Genomic DNA, 22,869 nt, shown 5'->3' with positions numbered 1-22,869 from the left:
AAGTTTATATTTTTAAGGATTGTTTTAATGTTTTGGTGATTTAAGTTATAGTTTGATGATTTAAATATAAATTTAAGATTATGTAATATATATAATTAAGTAACTAAATTTCATATTTATTTATTATGTTTGTATTAAAGTTTTAAGTATCAAAGCATGGATTTTTAGTGTTTTATGAGTTTGGAAAATTATAGTAGTATATTATAGTAGTCTTATGATTTTGGTTATGTTTAAGTATATTTTAAAGGGTTTTTAATACATTATAAGTTGTTGGAATTTTTATTACTATGCTTATGATGGAGTTTTTATGATCAAAGTATGAGTTTTCAAGGGTATTTAATAATTAGTATAGTTGTACTATATTAGGAGGTATTAGTAATTGAAGTTTTAATGATGGAAAAAAATTTTAAAACACTTTTAAAGAGGGTTTAAAGTATTTTAATATTGCTGCAAATTTATAGAGTATTGATTTGTGGTTATGTTGATTATTGGTAGGCGGAGAATTCTCTTTAGGCGACTTTTAAACTTGTTAAAGTAGCCTCGAACTTTGTCTACACAAGGTACGTACATACCTATGTGTTGGTTGGATTAGTATCATGTCCTAAGGATGTGATTTATGTAGTATTATGTATAGGAAACTAATTAGAGTTCATATGTGATTTATATTCAGTTGATTTGCATGTTTTATGTCGTTGTGTGAAAAATGTTGATTATGACGATCATATTATGTTTGTATGGATGATTGATGCAAGCATATGAGATTTTGGAACTTTATTTTATGAATGCACATGAGAGATTTATAATTATGTTGGTGTTGGATCATGTTGTTTCCTTTGAATTATTTAATTATTGTACAAGGATTGATGGCCTTCTTTGGTAAGTTAGTTATTCACCTATGAAAGGTTGGTTGTTGTTGAGTTGGATCAATAAATAAATAACGTATTGGAATTTATATCTAATGCTAAGATAAAAATGGAAGTTTATATATCCTTAATGATTATATTGTTTGCCTTACTTGTAAGTCATACAAATAAATTATTAATAACAATAACTTTAGACTTGTGCACGTCTGAAGTATTGGACTAGTATGAGTTGGAGTAAATGGGTGGTATCTCATGGCTTTGCTTGGGATCAGATTGATCATTGCGTCCTATTTTTATTTAAAAGGTTCCTCGATATCGTAGGTCAGAGGAATACGGAGTCGCGCTCGTACTTCGTCTTCTAAATTAAAAACTAGTTTAGATTGGACAACTCTTTACATGCCTACTCCATCTAAATTAATTAACTTATTAATGGTGGAGTCTAGTTCAGTAAAAGTAGTCTGTTATGCTATTATACTATTATTTATCGTTGCTTAATGTTTATCAGTATCATGTTAGGTTTATATTTATTTACTATGCAATACTCATCTTTGTTGATTACATGATTTGTGTGTATGTTTTGATCATGACTATGCCTTATTAATTCTATGATTAACCTATTTGATGACCAGTCTCTCGGGATCAATAGAGCATCATCCATTACAGGTTTGAAAATGATACATCATGTGTCAGGGAAGTCATGGAGAGTTTGTGTTAACTTTATTATATTATAGTTGACTTTTACTTTCATAGTTGAATTTTGTTTTTATGTTGGTTTGACTTTGATTTCAGAGTTGATTTTTGGTTGACTAAGTTCTATTTTCAAAGTTTTTTATTATTATTATTTCCCGCTGCAAAATTCTGATTAAGCCGATATGTCATCACACGGGAGATAATGGCATAATGCTTTGATAATTTTCTAGGTTTTATATTAAAAGGTATTCTGGAAAATAGAGAATTGTCGGGGTGTTACAATATTTTTCTGATGCGATCTTGCATAATTCTTTAACGACAAACCAATTTTGCGACAATCTTCAAAGTTAAACAAACAACTGTATAAACAAACACAACGACTCCACCACAGGAAGGCTCGCGAACACCGACGAAGCACACTCCAATTTAGGGAGACAATGGACAACAACAAACTACACTCATAACAAACAGATTTATCAAATTCAGATAACAAAATATAAATAAAACTAGAAAAGGGTAAAAGATAGTCCATATCCAATCTAAAAGGGCCTTAAGAAAGTATCTTTAGTATATAAGCTAGGGGAAGAGGTATGGTGTCCCCTTTCACATGACTAGAATAACCTATAATAATTTAAAACAATGTTTTCTTTTTATAAAAAAAAAACGAGAATCAATACAACTTGTCATATAGAATAAGCTAAAAATGGAATGTGCAATCACGATTAATAACTTGACAAAACAGATTCACACAATTAGTTCAGGAAATTAATTAGAATCTTCAATATAAAAAATTAGAGATATATCCTGACAACATAATACTTCGTATTTACAAAGTTTGAACAATATCGTTTATGAATATTTACAACCATTGAAGAACTATAGTAAAACCGCTGACAAGAAATTATTAAATCATCGACCAAATTTTTCAGTGATATTATTGAACAGTTAAAAATCAGTCACATTCAATTTAAAAATATAATAACTTCTAGAAAGAATCTCAATAATTGACATTACTACTAAAGTAATTTTAGATTGAAAAAACATGTTCATTCGTACATATAGTTATATAAGGTTGTTAAGGCACGCATCGCATGCATATACCACTAGTACAACTATAAGGAGAGGAAGAGAAGAAAGGAGAACAATTATCTTACCTTACTGTTTCTACTCCCTTCATCATTAGGCAAGAATATCAATACATGTTTTTGAATTTGCAAATAGCTCGGGTAAATATCCTAGATTATGGTAAATCCTTTTATATTCTCCAGCACATGTATAACTATTTCACAATACATAATTACTATTACTCTGTATTTACTTACTAGTTTTCAAACTAGACAAAAAGTAAATATAAGAAACTAGACAAAAAGTAAATATAACAATGTATCATATCATCGAGATCCAGTCTAAATCACGATGTCATTTTCTTGTTCTTGAATGGATCTCTTTTATTTCTCTAGGTTAATATAACGAATAAGGACTCTTATGTCGACCTTAACATAATTTTTTGTTTGAATAAGAGTGTAGGATAGAGATAGGGAATTAGTGGGTGGGACAGAGAAAATAAGGTTTTTTCATGTTTGGTATAGGTTGAGAATAAGATTAAAATAAAATTTTTATTGTAGAAAAAACAACACAAAAAACTCTTAGAGCACTATCACTCATGAATTTTTTTGATCAGAAAATTAGCCATCGGCCATGATAAACACAAGTGCACTACGCTCATGATAAACTCCCTAAAGAAAGTTTCATCTCATTTATTGTTTGTCATCAGCAAGAAAATAAGTCATATGATGAACTATTTTGAAAATAAATCATTTTGCGGATCCCACCAGTTGAGAGTACAAAGTCATCCCAACGACAAATAAGAAAAGGACATGTTGTCCTTTGCACATACTTGCTTTTATTTGTAATTTATAACTCGCTTTCAGAAAAATAACAAAGTAAAAAGAATTATCAATGGTCATATTGTTCGATGATATTTTGACATCCACTTTGATATATTTGACAAACTCTTAAAATATATTTTTTCTTTCTCCCTCTATTTATAAATAAAATAAAGATTGAATTTTAATGATCCAACCTTTAAGCGGTCTTGTTAAAACAATCTCACCTATGAGTTAATTTTTTAATAATCCAACCTTTAAATGTGTTTTCTCATAATGGTCCTAGTTGAATTGTCACCTGAACTTCGAGTAACTTTATTTTTTTTTTTTCTTTCTTTGCTCCTCCTACTCGCTTCTCTCTCCTACTCCTTCCCTTAACTACCACCACCACTTGGCCACCAGAATACCACCCCTCCACCCATAGCACCAACCCCACTCAAAACCACCAGCCCACCTACGCAAAACAACCTCACTGAAACAACCCCACACCCATCTAAAACCATCAGTGCACCACCCGAAAAAAACTTCCTTGAACAGATGGGATCACGCGAGAAGGGAAGAACGACCGCGGCGGTGGAATGAGTCGTGGTGGCCGGTGAGGAGGAGAGAGGGGGGTTGGTATTCTTTACAGAGTCATGCTTGTTGCATAGCTCTTCGACCTGATTTTTCCTGGCAAGTCGTGGAAAGGTGTCGTAGGTGAAGGAAAGGAGAGAGAGAATTCGCGAGAGAATGGAAGAGTGGTGGCGAAAGAGGAGGTGGTGGAATGGGCGTGGTGGCTAGTGGGGAGGAGAGAAAGGAGGATTTTCTTGAAGTGAAAGGACCGACGAACCAATTAGAGTGTGACACATATTACATATCACCTGTTACATATGTCACAAACTGGTCAAGGATCATTATGAAAAGACAATCCTAAGAGGTTGAATTATTTTTAAATAACCAAAAGATATGACTATTTTAAGAAGAACATCAAAAGGTTGGATTATTAGATTTTATTTTTCCTATATTCTTTTTTTAAAATAAGATAATTAATCAACTTTTTATTCTTCATATTATATATAATTATTGTTCAGCTTAGGAGCATAAAGCATTTATAGTATTTAGTCATAAAACATGACAAATTTTAAGAAAATGAAATAGAAAGTAATAGAGAGAAAGAGATGACAAGTTTTGAAGTTTTTTTTAGTACTTGAGTGATAATGCTCTTACTAACTCAATTCTCTCCTCCTTTCTTCCTTTTTATTACCGATAGTTATTATTTGGGTGGGATAAGAGAGTTTTTACTTTTTATCCTTATTCCCCTTTTTACACCCCATTTTCCTTAAACACACATTCGTGTTTGGTATGTGTGCTTGGTAATCAACAAATATTTGATAGGTATAAGTTTATTGTGATGATTGTATTAGCTGACAGGTGTAAGATGATTGCCCTAGTTAGTATAAAAGCATTTGATAAGTAGCTAATAGTTTTTTCCCGAAAAAATGTAGCTAGTAGTTTTTTTCCGAGGAAAATTAGTTAATACTTATGCTTTATTATGTAAAATAACCAATAAGAATATAGACCTAAGCATTATCGTACTCAAATGCAATGGCAAGGAAAAAAATTTCAAGAACTTCAGGATATAAATATATTTTAACACACTCATTTTCAAATCTCTAATGTCAAACCTCTCTTTATAAAACATTCATATGGTCGAATTCTCCAAGATCAATTTAAAACTCTACTTTCTTTCCAAACCTCTCTTTAGTAAAGAGGGCCGACATTTCTTCCATCCCTTCTCTCTTATCCCTATCTTCCTATCCCTATAAAATAATTAACACCCCCAAAGCTACCTATCTTCCTATCCCTATAAAATAATTAACACCCCCAAAGCTATGTAGGTGACATTAGTATTTTCTAAACATTAATAAAAACCGCGAGTTTTATTGTTTTAGTAAGACATGACATATTCATGAAAGAGGTGTACTGTTAGGCCGATAATTTTGGAGCGAGAGATACTTAAACCCGTACCTTAAACGAAGTGTTAAGGTCACCTAAACTAAAAAAATCAAACTCTCATCTTGACTAAAAAGAATTTGCTCTCTCCCCTATATCCTTGTACTCTTTCCATATCTCGACTTTAAAAACAGTATTTACATTAATGCTGACCAATTCTCATTCTTAAATACCCAAAAAATCAAACTCTCATCTTGACTAAAAAGAATTTGCTCTCCTTATATCCTTGTACTCTTTCCATATCTCGACTTTAAAAACAGTATTTACATTTATGCTGACCAATTCTCATTCTTAAATACCCAAACTCTCAAGTAGGTGTCTTTTTGCTTTGGGTTTAATATTAAAAATATGGGACACAGGCAATAAAGAACATAATATCATGCTTAATTACGACTCCTTCGATCAAAAAGAAATAAAATCTCTTTGACATAAACAACTCAGCACATAGGCACAAACCATATTTCGCAGCATTAGACCAAACAAAATACAGGATAAAAATTTAGTTGAAGATGATGCATATCAACAAGCCTCTCAGATTTTGTTGAATGCTACAATATCACAACTCTGGACATACTCGTTGATTGGCTCGACTGTCAGATAGTCTTCAATCAAATTGTCGACAGACACCAAATCATCGACAATGGTCATCATGATCGTTAGTTTCTTGATACCATATCCAACTGGAACAAGTTTAGCTGTCAAGGAAAGAAAGATCAAACTCAATTAAGATAAACAAAGCAAAGAAAGATCAAAACTCAATTAAGATCAAACAATGAAACGAGTAACAAGTGGTTTGGTGGTAGAAAGGAATTGGAGGAAAAAGGAAGGACATAAGTGGTGGAAAAAAACTCTTATTATTTTTTCCAGCTTCCAACACTCCCATTCTTTCTTTGCAAATTTTAGTTCATTTCTTTTCCCCTCCCTTCTAGTCTCTATTCCTATTCTTTTTGGCCAAACAAAGAAAACAAAAAACCAAACAAGATATATTGAGTTATAGTTCTGAACATACATGCTCCCCAAAGTAATCCCTCCTGTTGAACACTTCTGACAGCTTCCTCAAGCTTCTTCATGTCTGTTTCATCATCCCATGGCTTCACATCCAACAAGACCGATGACTTGCCCGCTGTTTCAACCAAAGGCAAACCCAGCTTTAGAATAAAACCCAGGTTGCGGGCAGAATCAACACAAGTTAAATATGAATTAAACACCTTGAAGATTCACATATGTATAAAGAGATGATTTGGGAATTACTTTTCCTACAATTCTGGAAGATGCCAGTGTGATATGCAGTGTTTGCATAGCAAGTTTATAAGTTATAAGTTGAGAGTTTCCAGGTATACACATTCGTTCTACACAAATCGAGACATCAGAAATACTCACATTCTTTCTTCTTAGCAGGCTTAGCAGCAGCAGCAGCCGCTCGTTCTTCAGCAGCCTTCTTCTCCTCTTCAGTCTCTTCCCCAAAAAGATCAACATCATCGTCGTCATCATCATCAGCAGCTGAAGCCTGACAAATTTTCAATTACAGTAGTGAGAAACCAAATCACAGAACCAAGACAAAGAATTAACAGTTGCAGATAAATACTGAAAGCACCCAAGAACATAAAGTACCACCTTAGAGTCAGCTGCTGGAGGTGTAGCGACATCAGAAGCAGGAGCATTACCTTCAACAGTAACACCTGATCCCTCACCAGACACGCCACTAATCACAAAACAACAACAATTATTACTGTTCAAGCAATGCCCATAAATCAAATCAAATCAAACAATTGAAAGATGATCAAAGAGAGAAGATCTTACGAGATCCTCAAAAGCGCATCGATATGTTTGTACCACCTAGATACGTTGACATACGAAGCCAAAGATGCTTTAGGTACAGCAGAAAACACAGTGAGATCATCCTTGGAAGCTTGGTAACTGGTATATCAATCAAAAAAGCACCACAATCAAACAACAGAACAATATACCGATTAAAAGATTGATCAAATTAAGCAATAAAAATAGTGATTTACCCAGTAATGTAACTCCTGCTTAGGAGGTAGGCATCTAAACTATCCAAACCAGCAGGAGAGCTCAAGTCGGAGAATGTGACAGCCATTGAAGCAGAAGCTAGAAGTTCGGATAAATTATCGAGATTCTGTTCCAAAACACAAAAATTATACAATAAACTTTCGCATGTAAACTAAATTTGAACATAAAATAACAAATCAAAATTCTAATGATGCTAATTAAATCTTCGAAGACGAAGAAAATCACTTCAAAGAAGAAATCTTTCTCTAATTTCTACTACTGTAAACTAAAAACCCTTATCTAAAGATAATAAGATTGCGATTGAACAACAGGCCATACATTCCAGATTTCCAGTAACAAAACTTCAAAAACTTTGATTTGATGAAGCAAACAAGAAACAAACATGAAATAAGAAGTTATACAAAAAAATTCGAATCATAAGTTTAGAACATGTAACTTATCCTTAAAAAACATGAAATAACATGACATGAGAAAAAAGAGGTTGAATTCATGAAACAAACAATAACAATAGATTGAATAAAATCAATCGCATGAATAATCACATGAAGTAGATCTTAAAAATCGCAACACAAAGAAAGGCAAAACAAGTAGATTTATCAAAGGGGGAAAAAAACCTGGAGCGAGCTTCAGAATGCCGTCTGACGGTATGAGTGAAGAAGGCTGAGAGGTTTCTAAAGTTTACTACTTTAGAGTATATGAAGTTCTAGGGTTTTTCTGATGCAAATGGGCCGAAAAGTGCTGGGCCAGGGCATTGGTACTATTATTATACCTTATTTTTGCTTATTTCAGATCAGATTAGATTAGATCAAATCAGAAAAAATAAGTTCAGATCAGATTAGATCATCCTTATATTGAAAAACTCATTATTATTATTAAATATCTTTCATTACATATTAGTCTAAATTATAATAATTGAATATTAATAAAGTTTCAATGAGACAAATCAAACAAGACCCCCACATGACTATATTTTTTCTTATATATTGAGAAAAATCTATAAGATTCTCTCTAATTGTGAATAGTGTTAAAGATTGTAAGTGAGAAAGATTAAAAAAAAAAATACAAATGGAGTATTATTATTTACTAGTACATTTGTTCAAAAGGATTATTATTGTTGTTGTTGTGCTTATTAATTATTAATATTGGTAATTGTTATCAATCTTGTTGTTATCATTATAAATGTCATTGTTATCATTATTTTAAGTTATTTTGTTATTATTAAATAATAGAAAATTAAAAGCCACGTGTTAAGAACATAAGATTGACGCAAAAATAAGAAATATATAAAATATGATAGCTCAAATTGATGACAACGAAACTACTAAGTTCGGATTACATTTCAAAATAAGCTAAATGCGAGATACAAATTATAAATTTAAATTCGGTATACATCTTCCTATCGAATTCCAAACCTCTCTAGCTATTTGAAGTTGCACGCTATTTTTTCTTGCGCAAGTAATAGTTGTTTGTATATCTTATTTTATTTTGTGAAAAAAAGAGTTATGTCTGTCGACTTCTAAAATGTGAAACATTTTTTTAAGGGAAAGTGTGAAATATTGTATAAGTGCTCTTATAAATTAATAACTTGGATTATATAATTATTTCTAGTAATAATTATTATTATGATTATAATTATTATTGTTGTTATTATTATAATAATGATATTATTAATAATAAAAGTTGTGTAAAAGTTGTAATAGAAATAAAACGATAATAATAGTAATACTATAAATAAGATCTTATAATGTATTGCATAATAATAAATTACAAAGTAATAATATATTTTATAAAAGATAAGATATTGTAAATCAGATCATATTAGAAAAAATAAGTTCAGATCAGATCAGAGATCAGAAAATTTCAGGTGAACTAAACATAGCCTTCTTCTTATACTTCTATGTTCGTAATCAATACAAGCACTTTAAAAGACAACTAACAATTTATGCACCCAATGCGTGAATGAATTTAAAGTTTTTTGCTTTAGTTTTCAAATCTAAAGATTACTTAATAATTTTCTTAGGATTATTGTATATCATATCAAACTTTTCCTTTATACTCCCTCCGTTTCCTAAAGATCTTCCCTCTTTCCGTTTAAGGGTGTTTCCAAAAGATCTTTCCTCTTTCCGTTTAAGGGTGTTTCCAAAAGATCTTCCCTCTTTTGCTTTATTCCTTATTTGGCAAAACAAATTTCCCTATTTACCCTCTCATGTCACTATCATATGGTCCACTATTACATTATTAATTCAACTTTACTCCCTTTCTCTCTCCTACTTTAACTACCCCTTTTTATTTGTTTATTTATCTTAACCCCTTTCTCTCTCCTACTTTACTCACACCATGCCCCACACAACTTGATTTTCCTTGGTATCTGTTGGAATAGTAAGTGGGAAGATCTTTAGGAAACGGAGGGAGTATTAAAGTATTATGAAATGATATGTTAAAGTGTTCATGATCAACAAATATTTTTTCATGATTTTTGGGTTGTAATTAAAATAAAAAAATAGAGATTTTGTACATAAAAATGTTAAGAGGGATGGAAAACAGTTTTGACTTGAGGAAGCTAAGAAGATGGATTGGTGACAGATTTTTGGCAGAGGAGAAGGATGGAGGGTGTTGCCATGCTTGCCAAGTTCCCATGAAAGAGTAAGGAAGAAGGAAAAACTAATGAAATAGTTGACCATGGAAGCTTTAACCCATTTTTCCTTTTTAATTTGTAACCAAAAATCAGAAAATTACTCTACTTTTCACTCTGCTTCACGTGGCTTTGTAAACCTTGGTGAAATGTTGGTATTTTATGCTTTAGTGATTTAACACCAAAAACTAACCTTCTTGATTAATTCATGAACGTAAAAATATAAATTATCGTCACTTAGATATTAACATTTTTAAGTTGGTAAATTTTATGTTATAATTCATATTCGTTTTTATTATATATTGCTTAATTAGTGAAAAGATAAAATAAAACATATTTTCACTACTCATTATAATCAATTATTTACTTAAACACGCTTAAGTTTTTAGGATATTACAATAAATATGGGTGATTCTCCCATAAACAACATATAGGGACACAAAGGTCCCACCACCTAACCCCAATTGAATTTCCTCAGTCAAACCTTGCTCAAATCTCAAAGCCTTTAACTCTTTAGTGGCTACTACCTCAGGTGCAAACCTAGACAATACTATGAACTTGCTATAATACTCAGAGATAGTCATGCTCCCCATTCTAAGGTTTATGAACTCCTGAGCCTTCTGTTTTCTCATAGAAGCAATAATTTTTTTTCCTCTTAAAGTATAAATAAAGGAATTCACAATTAAACCCTTCCACAATACTAATTCTATTTCCATTTTCTTTCCACCTTAAGTTAGCCTCATTTTTCAGATACAGACAACTTGACCTACTTTCATACCCTCAGGATAGTTCACATCTCTGAAAATATTTTCAAATTCCCTAATCCAATTCTCTAAGAAGGTAGGGTCATCTTACCCCTTAAAGTATGGTGGCTTAATTTGGCTAGTCTTTCAAACATGTCCTCAGTAGGAACAGGACGCTCAACTCTTTCTTGAGTCAATTTCTCTGTCAATAGGTGAATATCAGAGACTAAGACGTTACTATTGTTAGCCATTCCACTGCGCGACCTAAAATTTAACGTAAAACTGCTTTAGGTTCCGATACACAACTTACTTGCCATTCTCTACGAAGGCAACACTTGATTTGACCATACAAGATCGCATCAACATATAATACTCATGGAGTTACTATAATACTAAGTTCACACACTATGAACCATAACAATCATAGATTCACACATGAATAAATATTCACATTTATAATTACATAAGGGTCAAATGCAACCAATCACAATAATGAAAGAAAATATTTCCCCTTTCGCGTAGTAAAATATATTCTCACTCAACTCAAATAACTGAATAATAACTTTTATTCCTCGGATGAAAATAAGAATATTTTTTCAATCCAAAATAACCAACTTAATCCTCAACAATATAAAGGTGATAGATAAGGAAATTTAAACCATTGTAGCTTAGCTACTTATTTAACTACTAACCTTAAAACATAAATAAATTATGAAGTTACATTATCATTCATATCCTTATTTCCTTTATACTTTTATGGAGTAAACATTTCATCTTCCAAGTCTCCATAGTCTTCACTAGAATAATAATAATCTGAATTCCTACGTCTAGTAGATCTTAGAATCCTTTTGGTTTGAGGTCCATCCTCTTCTAACTCTAAATATTAACATCACTCAAATAAGGTCTCCAAGTAGCACTGTAGGTTTCCTTTCGGATTTGCCCTCTAGTACGATCAAACTCGTGGAGAACCTCATCATCACTATCAAACATGCATGCCCTCAATACATTACGCATAATGTACTCTAGGCTAGTATATATAGCTATCACGGTCAGACTCATAATTTTCATCACTCTCATCATCACTCAGCACAATAGGGTTGTAATAGCTCCTTACTATAGTATCTTCTCTATAAGTCATGGCTAAAAGTCTGCAACAAATAAACATACTTCTATAAACATTTGGTACTATCACTTAACGTATATTCCCAACAATAAATAGTAAGTAAGCATAACCAACAACATAAGCATAGAAATATAAATAGTTAGCAGGGAATAAAATTTATAATCATGCTGAACTAACTATTTAATACAAATATATAATATTTCTATCCTATATGCCCTTCCTATACTACTCATCTCTCAAAAAATAATAAAGTGATGAAAAAAAAAATACAAGTATTAAAATAAATATATATTTTTCGAATTTATGAAGGAAACGAAAAATTAAATTAAAAAATATAGTTTGAAATTTTCGAACACAATAAGAAATTCGAACCCTTTACTGGAATAAATATTTTAAATCTTGAAATCTTGAAAAATGTTTTGAAAAGTAATTTGAACACAATGAATAAGTAGGAGCTCAATTCTAAGAAATTCTTTTTAAGTAACTAGCTAGTTAGGCGCCTAAAAATTTTAAAGTTGGCACGAAAGGCCAATGAAAACCTAAAGCTCCCATATACCACTTTGTAACACCCCGATAATTTTCTCTTTTCCAAAATACTTTTCAATTATAAAACTTAAAGAATCATCAAAGCATTATCTCCCGTGATAACGTATTGACTTATTCAGAATTTAGCAGCGGAAAACATAATAAATAACTTTAGAATTGAAATTAAATCAACTCCAAAGTCAACCAGCAAATTCAAAGTTAACTCAAAACCAAAACCGACTATGAAATGTATAGATGCAAAATACGATAATTAAACTACACAAGCTCTCCAATCCCGAACCCAATGATGCATCATCTTCAAACTTGTAGATGACAATGCACTATTGATCCCTAGAGACTGCTCACCAAAATGGATCATCACAGGATCAGTAAGGCATAGCCATGATCAACATACACAAATAAAAACACATAATCAGCAACGCTGAGTATTACATAATAAGTCAATAAGTAATCCTAACATGATACTACTACATAACAACAGGAATAAATAATAATATAATAACTTGCAGATAACTCTTAATAAACTAAACTTCACGACCAATAATTCAGTTACGTTAAATGGAATAGACAATGGAACGAGTTGTATGACTAAAAACCAGCCTTCTCTTTAAAAAAACAAAACGCGGGCACGACTCCATATTCCAATGACCTACGATATCGAGGAAGCTTTGAAATAAAAAGGGGAACAGTGATCAAACCGATCCCAGGAAAGCCATGAGCTACCCATGTTCTCCAACTCTCTACTAGTCCAACACTTCAGACGTGCACAAGTCTAAAGCTATTGCTATCCATGTTTCAATATACATGATTTACCATTTATGACTTGTTATGACTCACAAGCAATACAAATAATACAATAATCAAACAATCATAACTTTTATTGTTATCTTAGGATTAGATAAGTGATCACACAACTAAACAACCCAAGATTAATTCAATCTTTGATCCAATCTTCCTTATTTATTGAATCTAGCCAACAACTAAACCACCTTTCAAATGTATAAAAAGATCAACTTACCCAATAAGGTCTTCGGTCCTCATAGAGTAGTGAAATAATAGAAAGGGAACAACATGATTCAATCATGATCCAAACCAACATCCATACATACATACATACATACATACATACATACATACATACATACATACATACATACATACATACATACATACATACATACATACATACATACATACATACATACATACACATACATACATACATACATACATACATACATACATACATACATACATACATACATACATACATACATACATACATACATACATACATACATACATACATACATACATACATACATACAAACACACACACACACACACACACACACACACACACACACACACACACAGATATATATATATATATATTCCCATGTGAATTAATAAAATAAAGTTTCCAACCAAATGCTTGCATCAATCTTCCATATAAACATAATATAATCTCATAAATCAACATGTTTCACACCACGACACAAAACATGCAAATTCAATACAATAGAACTCCTATATGAACTCAAAATAGTTCCTATACATGATTCTCATCCTTGAAATCATGATACTAAGCACATAAACACATAGATATGTACGTACCTTGTGTAAACAAATTGGGTGGCCACTTTCACAACCTTAAAAGTCGCCTACAACGAATTCTCCGCCTAATAATAATCAACATAACCAAGAATAAATACTCAAATAATTTTTAGCAACTTTAGAATATTTTAAACCCTCTTTAAAAGTGTTTAATTTTTTTTTCCCATCATTAAAACTTCAATTATTAATACTTCCTAGTACTACTATACTAGTCATTAAAATCCTTAAAACTCATGTTTAAACCCTTAAAACTCCGACAACAATACCCTTTTTAAATTTCCAGCAACATATAATCTGTTAAAACTCCTTTTAAACATGCTTAAACAGATTTAAACTTATAAGAATAATCAATTCCATAAATTATAACATACTACTATGATTTTCCAATCTTTAACACCCTAAAAATCCATGCTTTGGAAATTAAAATTCCAATCTAAACATAATAAGTAAATCTGAATTTTTATTTTTTCAATACATAAATTATATAATCTTAGATTCATAATTAAATCATCAAACTAAACTTTTAAACATAATCAAACTAAAATAAATCTTAAAAATATAAATTTAAAATTGAAAGTTGAGGAGGAAGAAAAGTAATCAAACCGAAGCAAAGGAAGGAGGAAAGAAAAAGTACGTCGGCGAGGGCAGTGGTCGGTTGCAGGTAGTGGCGGAAGCCGGCTGTGAGAGGCGCGATGGTTGACGAGGAGGAGGGAGATTACTTGTGGAAGAAGAAAGAGTTGCGTGAGAAAGAATAAAGAAAAAAAATCGAGAGAGAGAATTAATGAGCTAGGGTCGAAATTTTTGGTGGGTGAGGAGAGAGAAAATACTTGTGTGGGAAAAATATGGATTTTATGGGGTTTATATATATTTCCCTTGTGGGCTTAGGAAAAGGTAATTGCGCTCAAATAGTGTTTAATAATGAGTGTAATTAGTGTTTGGGTCCCCATACCCAACTAGGAGTCTTTTTCCTAATCTAGATAGTGTTTGGATTCCTTGATCCCACTTAGACTCTTTTTACAAATCCAAAAAGTATTTCAAATATTTTTCAAAGCATGCCTAAATAAAATATTTTAACTTTTTTAAATCATTAAAATAATTCCTTTGACTTTTAAATAGTCAACCTTTTAAAGAAATAAATTATTTTAATACTAATTATATTTAAATACACCTATCTATACATTAAAATATATTTATAAAATTCATAAATTTACGGGGAATTACGCGAAAGGATATCTACTATGCCATTACGAGGACTTATTTTTGTGAACCAAAATTCTCTGTAGCAGATGAGGATAAGGATGAGGATGATGAAGACTTGGAACATGAGGCTGATAATGTATCTCCTTAGTCTATGTATTTATGCTTTAAGAATAATTGTTGGAAAAGTAGTTAAGTTATAATGGTTTAAATTTTCTTTCTTTAGTACCTTTACCTTGTTAAGGAAAAATTATAGTTATTATGGATTGTTAGTATCATCATTTTGAGGAATAAAGGTAAATATTTAGTTATTCCAGTGAGTAAGATTTTATCTTAGTACGCGAATAGGAAATATTTTATTTTATTGCTATGATTGAATTTTATTTTATCCTCAAATATGTATACTATTGATGTGAATACTATTCATGAATGATTATATAATTCGTGATGATTTATATTGTGGCACTATTATTACTTCATGAGCATTGTATCTTGATGCGACCTTGTTTGGTCAAATCAATTGTTGCCTTCATAGAGAATGACAAGTAAGTTGTGAATCAAAATCCAAGGTAGATTTACGTTAAATAGAATGGAAAACAACGATAACGCCTTAACTTATGCTATTCGCCTATTGTTAGAGAAATTAACTCAAGAAAGAGTTGAGCGTCTCGATCCTGTTGGGGACATGTTTGAAAGATTAGCTAAGATTAAGCCGCCATACTTTAAGGAGCAAGCTGACTCTACCTTCTTATAGAGTTGGATTAGGGAGTTTGAAAAGATTTTTGGAGCTGTAAATTGTCCTGGAGCTATGAAAGTAGGTCAAGCTGTACTATATCTAAAAGATGAGGTTGACTTATGGTGGAAAGAGAATGGGACTAGACTTAGTGCTATGAAGGGTATAATTGGGATTCCTTTATTGTTGCTTTAAGAGGAAAGTTTTACCCTGCTTTTATGAGGAAACAAAAGACTCAAGAGTTCATAAACCTTAGGATGAGGAGCATGACTATCTATGAGTATTATAGCAAGTTCATAGCATTGTCTAGGTTTGCACCTGAGGTAGTAGCCACTGAATAGCTAAAGGCTCAAAGATTTGAGTAAGGTTTGACTAAAGAAATCCAACTGGGGTTAGGTGGTGAGACTTTCACATCCTTAGATGTTGTTTATGGAAGAGCTGCCCATATTTATGGTCTTCAGTCGATGCGTGACAAGAAGAATATTGTAGTGGGTGAGAAAAGAAAGGATTTCAATGCTGGAGGAATCAGGGGAGCTTTAAGAAGAATACCAATGGGAATGGGAATTTTCAAGGTAGAAATGGTTAAAGCTTTACTAATATGGGCAAGTTTAAGAGGAGTTACAACTGTAAGAAGTGTAGCAACAACCACCCTGGTAGAGACTATAAGGGAGACTTAGTAACCTATAACTATTGCCAAAAGAAAGGGTGTAGAGAGCATGAGTGCTTCACCAAGCAAAGGAAAGAGCCGAATGGTAATGGGAGTGGTAATCAGGGAAGGTCTGGGTTCAACCAATCAAGAAATCAAGGTTCGAAGCCTATAGGATCACAAAACAACCAAGGAAGCTACAGTAAGCCTGCTAGTGAGAGCAACAACAACCTGGATAAGGCTTCGGGTAAACTGTTCATGATAAGTCGCAATAAAGCTGAACGATCTGCCGACGTAGTTTCTGGTACTTTCTCTATTAACTCCGTTCTCCTTAAAGCGTTATTTGATTTTGGGGAGACTTATTCGTTTATTTCATCGTCCATTATTAAATGTCTGGGGTTGGTAGATTTTGAGGTAATTGACCTGCATATAAGTATACCTACTGGAGAAGTCATAAGTTGTACCAAGTTGTTTAAAGATTTGCCTCTAAAGATAGGAGACTGTGTATTTCCTTCTAATTTGTTAGAGTTCAATCTCGAAAATCTAGACGTTATTATTGAGATGAATTGGTTAGGTTTCTATAAGGCCAAAATAGATTCTGAAGCTCCGAAAGTAGTGTTGATAAGCCCTCTGGGGAAGTTGACTTTGTATCGACGTTTTGGGAAGCCTAAGAACTTTGGGGTCATTTCTGCAACGCAAGTGAAGAAGTCGGTGAAGAAAGGATGTGAGTTGTTTTTTTGTAGTGTGCAAGATATAAGTAAAGATGTTGGATTGAAGATTGAGGTGTATCAATTGTGAATGAGTTTATGGATGTGTTTGCAAGCGAGATTTCTGGTATGCCACCTCAAAGAGCCATTGAGTTCATCATAGATTTAGTTCCCAACATTGCACCTATTTCTAAGTCACCATATAGATTGGTACCTCCTGAGATGAGCGAGTTGAAGATGCAATTCCAAGAGCTGTTGGATAAGGCTTATATTAGGCCTAGTACGTCCCCTTAAGGAGCTCCTATGTTGTTTGTGAAGAAGAAATATAGGAGTATGAGGTTGTGCATCGACTATAGAGAGTTAAACAATGTGACTACTAAGGGCAAGTATCCTTTTCCAAGAGTAGAATGGAGCGAGTATGTTTTCAAAGGCGTTTGGAGTATCACCAGTTGATGGTAGCTGATAAGGATATACCTAAGACTGCGTTTAGGACGTGTTATGGTCGTTATGAGCTTACTATGATGTCATTTGGACTAACCAATATTGTAACAACCCGAATTTTCTTGACTAGCTTTACAAAGGATTAAGCACAGTGAAAAAGACTCTAGTCGAGATAACCCGAACTATTACCATCACACTCACCGAACTACATCAAAGAGTGTGGAACTCAATTCCCAATTCTAAACAATTCAAATTAACTTTTACAACACGGCCTTGATTCTCAAACTTTGTTCTCATAAATTTCTGTAGAAAATTTGACAGAGTTTCTCCTTTGAAAATAGGACAACCCTAAGGCGGGAAATAATTTAAACCTGTTTATACAATTTCAATTTATAAAATACTCCAAACTCAACAACCTCAAAGCTTTCGCGGAGCATCAACCAACAGTGAATCAGGAGCACTAGCTAGCGATCTTAAATACAGAATTATGTTATAACCAATTTAATTGTGAACTATTACAACGTCGAGTGTCCTCACTTCGACAATAATACAACACAAGTAATCTTCCAACATGTAGCGACTTGAACTTTAGAAACATTTAGGAAGCTGCCACCCACCAAGTGACAGGCCACATAAATAACAAAATAACATACACACATCAACAAAGATGAGTACTAAACCCGTAAATAATCTTAACACATGCTTTGGTGACTTTTACTTGAAAACGACTCCACAATCCACATAGTCACAACAATCACAACATGCATCACATCAACTCCTGTTGACCACACACTTATTATTTCTTTATCCGATTAATCCTTTTATATTACACCATTATTCACATAACAGCAAATGCAACAAGGCGACTTCAAGCAATCACAACATATACATATTTTGCACAAATCTAATTAGTTAATCTTTCAACATATCACGATCCCTTATAAGGAATATGAGTTTACCAACTTTGATATAAGCAATATAATTTATTTCTTTTAATTGATTTCTTATCAGAAATCGAAACTTATGCTTTCGTACTCTATCAATCATTTTCTTAGATTATTATACGCAAACCCTTATCAGGCAATAAATAACATAACAACTTTCACTATAATGATTCCTTATCGGGAATCCGATAACAAGATACGATTCCTTATCGGGAATCCAACAACAATATAACTTACCTGATATGATTCCTTATCGATATTCATATTCAAATACTGAATAAACATTCATTACTTACCTGATATGATTCCTTATCGGGAATCCAATACCGAAACAACTTACCATGTTTTATGCTATTACATGAAGGATGTTGATTATGATGATTATATTATGTTTGCATGGATGATTGATGCAACCATATGAAATTGAGAACTTTATTTTATTGATTCACATGAGCGATTTGTTATAACCTAAAAATCAACGGCTATAAATAGGACACGTGGCTCCATCTTATTCCTACACGTGTCCCTTTGCTGCTGCAGAAAAGTACATGGTCGAAAAAGGTGTATGGCTTAAAGTACACCTTTCTGAATAAAAAGAGATGTACTAGTCCTCCTTTTGGCCCAATCTGTACTTAGGCCCAACATCTATAAAAAGCATTTTTGTAGAATGGATGATGTGTACTCTCCAATCAATGATTGCCACGTGTCATAAAACTATTGCTCAGCCAATCAGATGCTCCCAAATTAGGTGACATCAAGGTACAACAATCACTTCAGACACTATAAATAGTCCTTGAAATCAGGGGAAAGGTACTTTTTTTTCCAGAGCAGTGTATTGTTATTCTGCAATAAATTTTCTCTCTCTGAAAGTTTCCTTTCTAACCCTGATACCTGACTTAAGCTTCGGAGGGGGAAATACCAGCCAAACCTCCAGGGTAGGTCCCTTTTTGCAGGTACGAAGGCGGAGCTCAGGTTCGGGTTTTGGCTCGAGGCATTATTGCACAAGTCTCCTATTATAGAACCTATTGTTGGGAATAGTAGTATTATTTTACGAGTTTAACACTACATAACATTTGGCGCCGTCTGTGGGGAGACGCAACAATGACTGATTGTCACTCATCCAATGTGGCTAGAAACAGGAGTTTCGAGATTCGAGTGGAAGATACGGTGGACGATGAACGACCACCAAGAGGAAGAGATATGCCTCCTGCTGTTGTTGTTGTCAACCTCTCTGGACGAAGCAGAAACCTGTCATCTAAGAAAACCTTGAGCGTCCGGTGACAACTGCTCATCTGGAAAATGTTTTGAATGATTTTCAGACAAGGATGGCTGCTGTCGTTGAGGAGCAAATCAAGAATAACATGCTGTTTTCCCAGGTCAGTCTAGACCTGGCTGCTGTAAATCCGCCTAAAGGGCAGTCCCAAGAAGGCCGAACAGGGACAAGTAGGCCTCTCCGGCAGGAAGTCTCCAGACGGGTTTCAAGAGGAAAGCAGCCGACAATTAGTGAGTAGAGGAGGAAAATGGATTGGAAGTTGGTGGTCCTCCCAGGGGGACAACTTACCTCCCAGTGGTCATACGATGGAGACGGATGCTAGGGAGTACTTAGAGGCAAAGAAGGCAGCAAGCGTACAACGCTGAGCCTCAGGATCTACACCCTATATGAGAGATCCTCCCTTAAGGCTACCATCCAGAACGACAGGAAGGAGTCAAGGACCATCTGTTGTCCTGCTAAGGCAAGAAAAAACTGTATTGCAACTTATGATGTATAGGCGTCGAGGCCTAGCTAACACCTCTTCTAATCCTGTGTTAAAGGAATATCGACGAAAGCACATACCCATTGAGGGACCTTTAGGGGCACTCAAGATTAACTAGCCAACCCCATTCTCGGCCAGAATTATGGATTCTCCTCCGTTCCTAAAAGTTAAGCTACCCACGATAGGACCCTTTCACGGAACTACCAATCCAGACGATCACTTATCGACATACAAGCATCAAATGTATGTTAAGGCAGTCGATAATGCTACTTGGTGTAAGTATTTTCCAACTACTTTGAAAGGGGTAGCGCAAAAGTGGTTCAATAATCTTCCTCCTAACTCAGTGAATAATTTCACAGAGCTTAGTATTATGTTCACTAGTCATTTTGTAGCAAATCGGCAGGAACAGAAAACTAGCATGCATTTAGGGAAGGTCATCCAAGGACCAAATGAGGCTTTAAGAAGTTTTGTTAAGAAATGTAATCTAGAGGCATTGCAGATTCAGGATCTGAATGCAGGAGTGGCCTTCGACGCCTTCATCAGGGGTCTGAGGCCAGGAAGTTTCAAATTTGATCTGGTAAAGAAAAATATCACCACTCTTGCCGAAGCCCTCAGGGAGGCTGAAGCATTCATTCACGCAACAAAAGTATGTGCAGAGGCAAAACATCCAGAAACAACAAAGACTGAAGAAGCAGTTCAGCAAAAAAAAAACAATCTCAAGAAAGCTGAAAGTTGGGGATTGACTTTAATGACGACCTCATCCAGAAGAAGTAAAAGAAGTGAACCAGCAGCGTTGGCGGAACCTATAGAATTCAGTAAAGATCAATACTCTATTCTTATGGAGATAAAAGATCAGCATGAATTAAAGGCGCCAGCTAAAATAAAAACTCCCTATCGGAATAGAGACAAGAGCAAATATTATCACTTCCATAAAGATTGTGGCCATGAAACAAATGAATGCAAGCATCTGAAGAGAGCCCCGGAAGACTTGGCTCGCAAAGGGAAGATGAATTCATACCTACCCCAAGGGGGAAGAAAGTTTCAGAAAAGGGATGACCGTCAGAGCAAGAGAAAAGAAAGTGAAAGTACTGATGAGGATGTAGTGCTCGTCATATCTGGAGGTTTTGCAACAGGAGGTCCAACCAACCGGGGCCATAAAAATTACTTGAGGGAACTCGACTACATCATGCTTACCAATCAAGCAAAATCTGACCCCTTTCCAAAGGTAGTCATTAGTGAGCTGGATCGCGGGAAATTAAGAACCCTCATGACGACCCCTTGGTTGTGGAGATGAAGATTGCCAATCTGAGAGTAAGAAGGATTTTGATTGATACCGGGAGTTCTACGGATATCATCAGCGCAGACTGTTTATCAAGATTGAAGTTTAATGAGAATAACTTGGTCCTAGTCCATCATCCCATAATTAGGTTTGGAGGAGGAGTAATCCACCCTATGGGAACTGTCATCTTGCCCGTTAGGGTAGGGGACAAGGAAGCATCCAGAACGCTGTTTGTTAAGTTCCTTGTGGTACAAGATCTGACAACTTACAACGTCATTCTCTGGAGACCCACCTTGAATCACATCAAAGCAGTAATTGTTACTCATTTGATGATAATGAAGTTCGAGTGTGATGGGGGGAAGATTGGATCTCTATATGGAGATCAGCAAGCAGCAAGAGAATGCTACCTTACTACTTTAAAACCTTCATCATGGAAGGGAGAAAAGTCAGAACAGCCAAAGGCAATAGATAATGAAGCGACCGAGATTGTGAAAGACCAGCTGGATGATCTAAAGGTTGTGGTGGATAGATCTCAAACGAAGGCCCCTCAAATGAGCAAACCGTCCATTCTCTTGCCGAGCAAGAAGAGGAAGTGTATGGCCATCAAAGAAGAAAAAGATTCATCAGAATAGGTGATGGCCATCATGGGAATTGGACTAGAACGGCCAGAACCGGTAGAATTTAAGTACCAATGGAGATTCGTTTAAATGAAGGACGTCTGGAGAGGACGGCTGAGAGTTAGATCTGTTCTAGATCTAAAGCTTAAGGACAAGTTGATCAAGCTATTGAAAGAATCTGAAGACGTCTTTGCATAAATCGTAGAAGAAATGCCGGGAATTGATCCCGAAGTTTCCATTCACAAGCTGAACATAGATCCTAATCAAAAGCCACTTCGGCAGAAGAAGAGACACTTGGCTCCGGCCAGAAATCAAGCCATCGACCAAGAGGTGCAGAAGCTCCCGAAGTCTATATTCATCCGAGAGACTTATTATCCGGACTGGATAGCAAATGTGGTCATGGTCCCTAAGCCAAACAGAACCTAGAG

The 22,869-nt window shown here is 34.1% G+C and overlaps 2 protein-coding genes across 2 annotated transcripts; one reads left to right on the top strand and one right to left on the bottom strand.

The window, feature by feature from the left end:
* Positions 1-5,693: 5,693 nt before the first annotated feature.
* Positions 5,694-8,123, bottom strand: LOC104893488 (elongation factor 1-delta). The gene is given in 7 exon segments (NM_001303067.1): positions 5,694-6,126; positions 6,441-6,554; positions 6,812-6,938; positions 7,046-7,133; positions 7,232-7,348; positions 7,444-7,568; positions 8,077-8,123. Coding segments are annotated over 6 exon segments (696 nt in total). The 5' UTR covers positions 7,530-7,568; positions 8,077-8,123; the 3' UTR covers positions 5,694-5,962.
* Positions 8,124-20,687: 12,564 nt separating this feature from the next.
* LOC104893526 (uncharacterized) lies at positions 20,688-22,456 on the top strand. Its single transcript, XM_010679642.1, has 2 exons — positions 20,688-21,770; positions 22,262-22,456. Exons 1-2 carry the CDS (start codon positions 20,688-20,690, stop codon positions 22,454-22,456), a joined length of 1,278 nt encoding a protein of 425 aa, XP_010677944.1.
* The last annotated feature ends 413 nt before the right edge of the window (positions 22,457-22,869 follow it).

The sequence above is a fragment of the Beta vulgaris genome, chromosome 5 (assembly GCF_026745355.1).
Source record: "Beta vulgaris subsp. vulgaris cultivar EL10 chromosome 5, EL10.2, whole genome shotgun sequence".
In the NCBI taxonomy this organism is placed as follows: Eukaryota; Viridiplantae; Streptophyta; class Magnoliopsida; order Caryophyllales; family Amaranthaceae; genus Beta; species Beta vulgaris.
This window is presented reverse-complemented; position numbering and strand designations above follow the sequence as displayed.

Coding starts and splice junctions, on each gene's coding strand:
- LOC104893526 (XM_010679642.1), top strand. CDS start 20,688: ATGGATTCTCCTCCGTTCCTAAAAGTTAAGCTACCCACGATAGGACCC. Junction 21,771..22,261: donor AATCTGACCCCTTTCCAAAG/GTAGTCATTAGT, acceptor TCATCATGGAAG/GGAGAAAAGTCAGAACAGCC.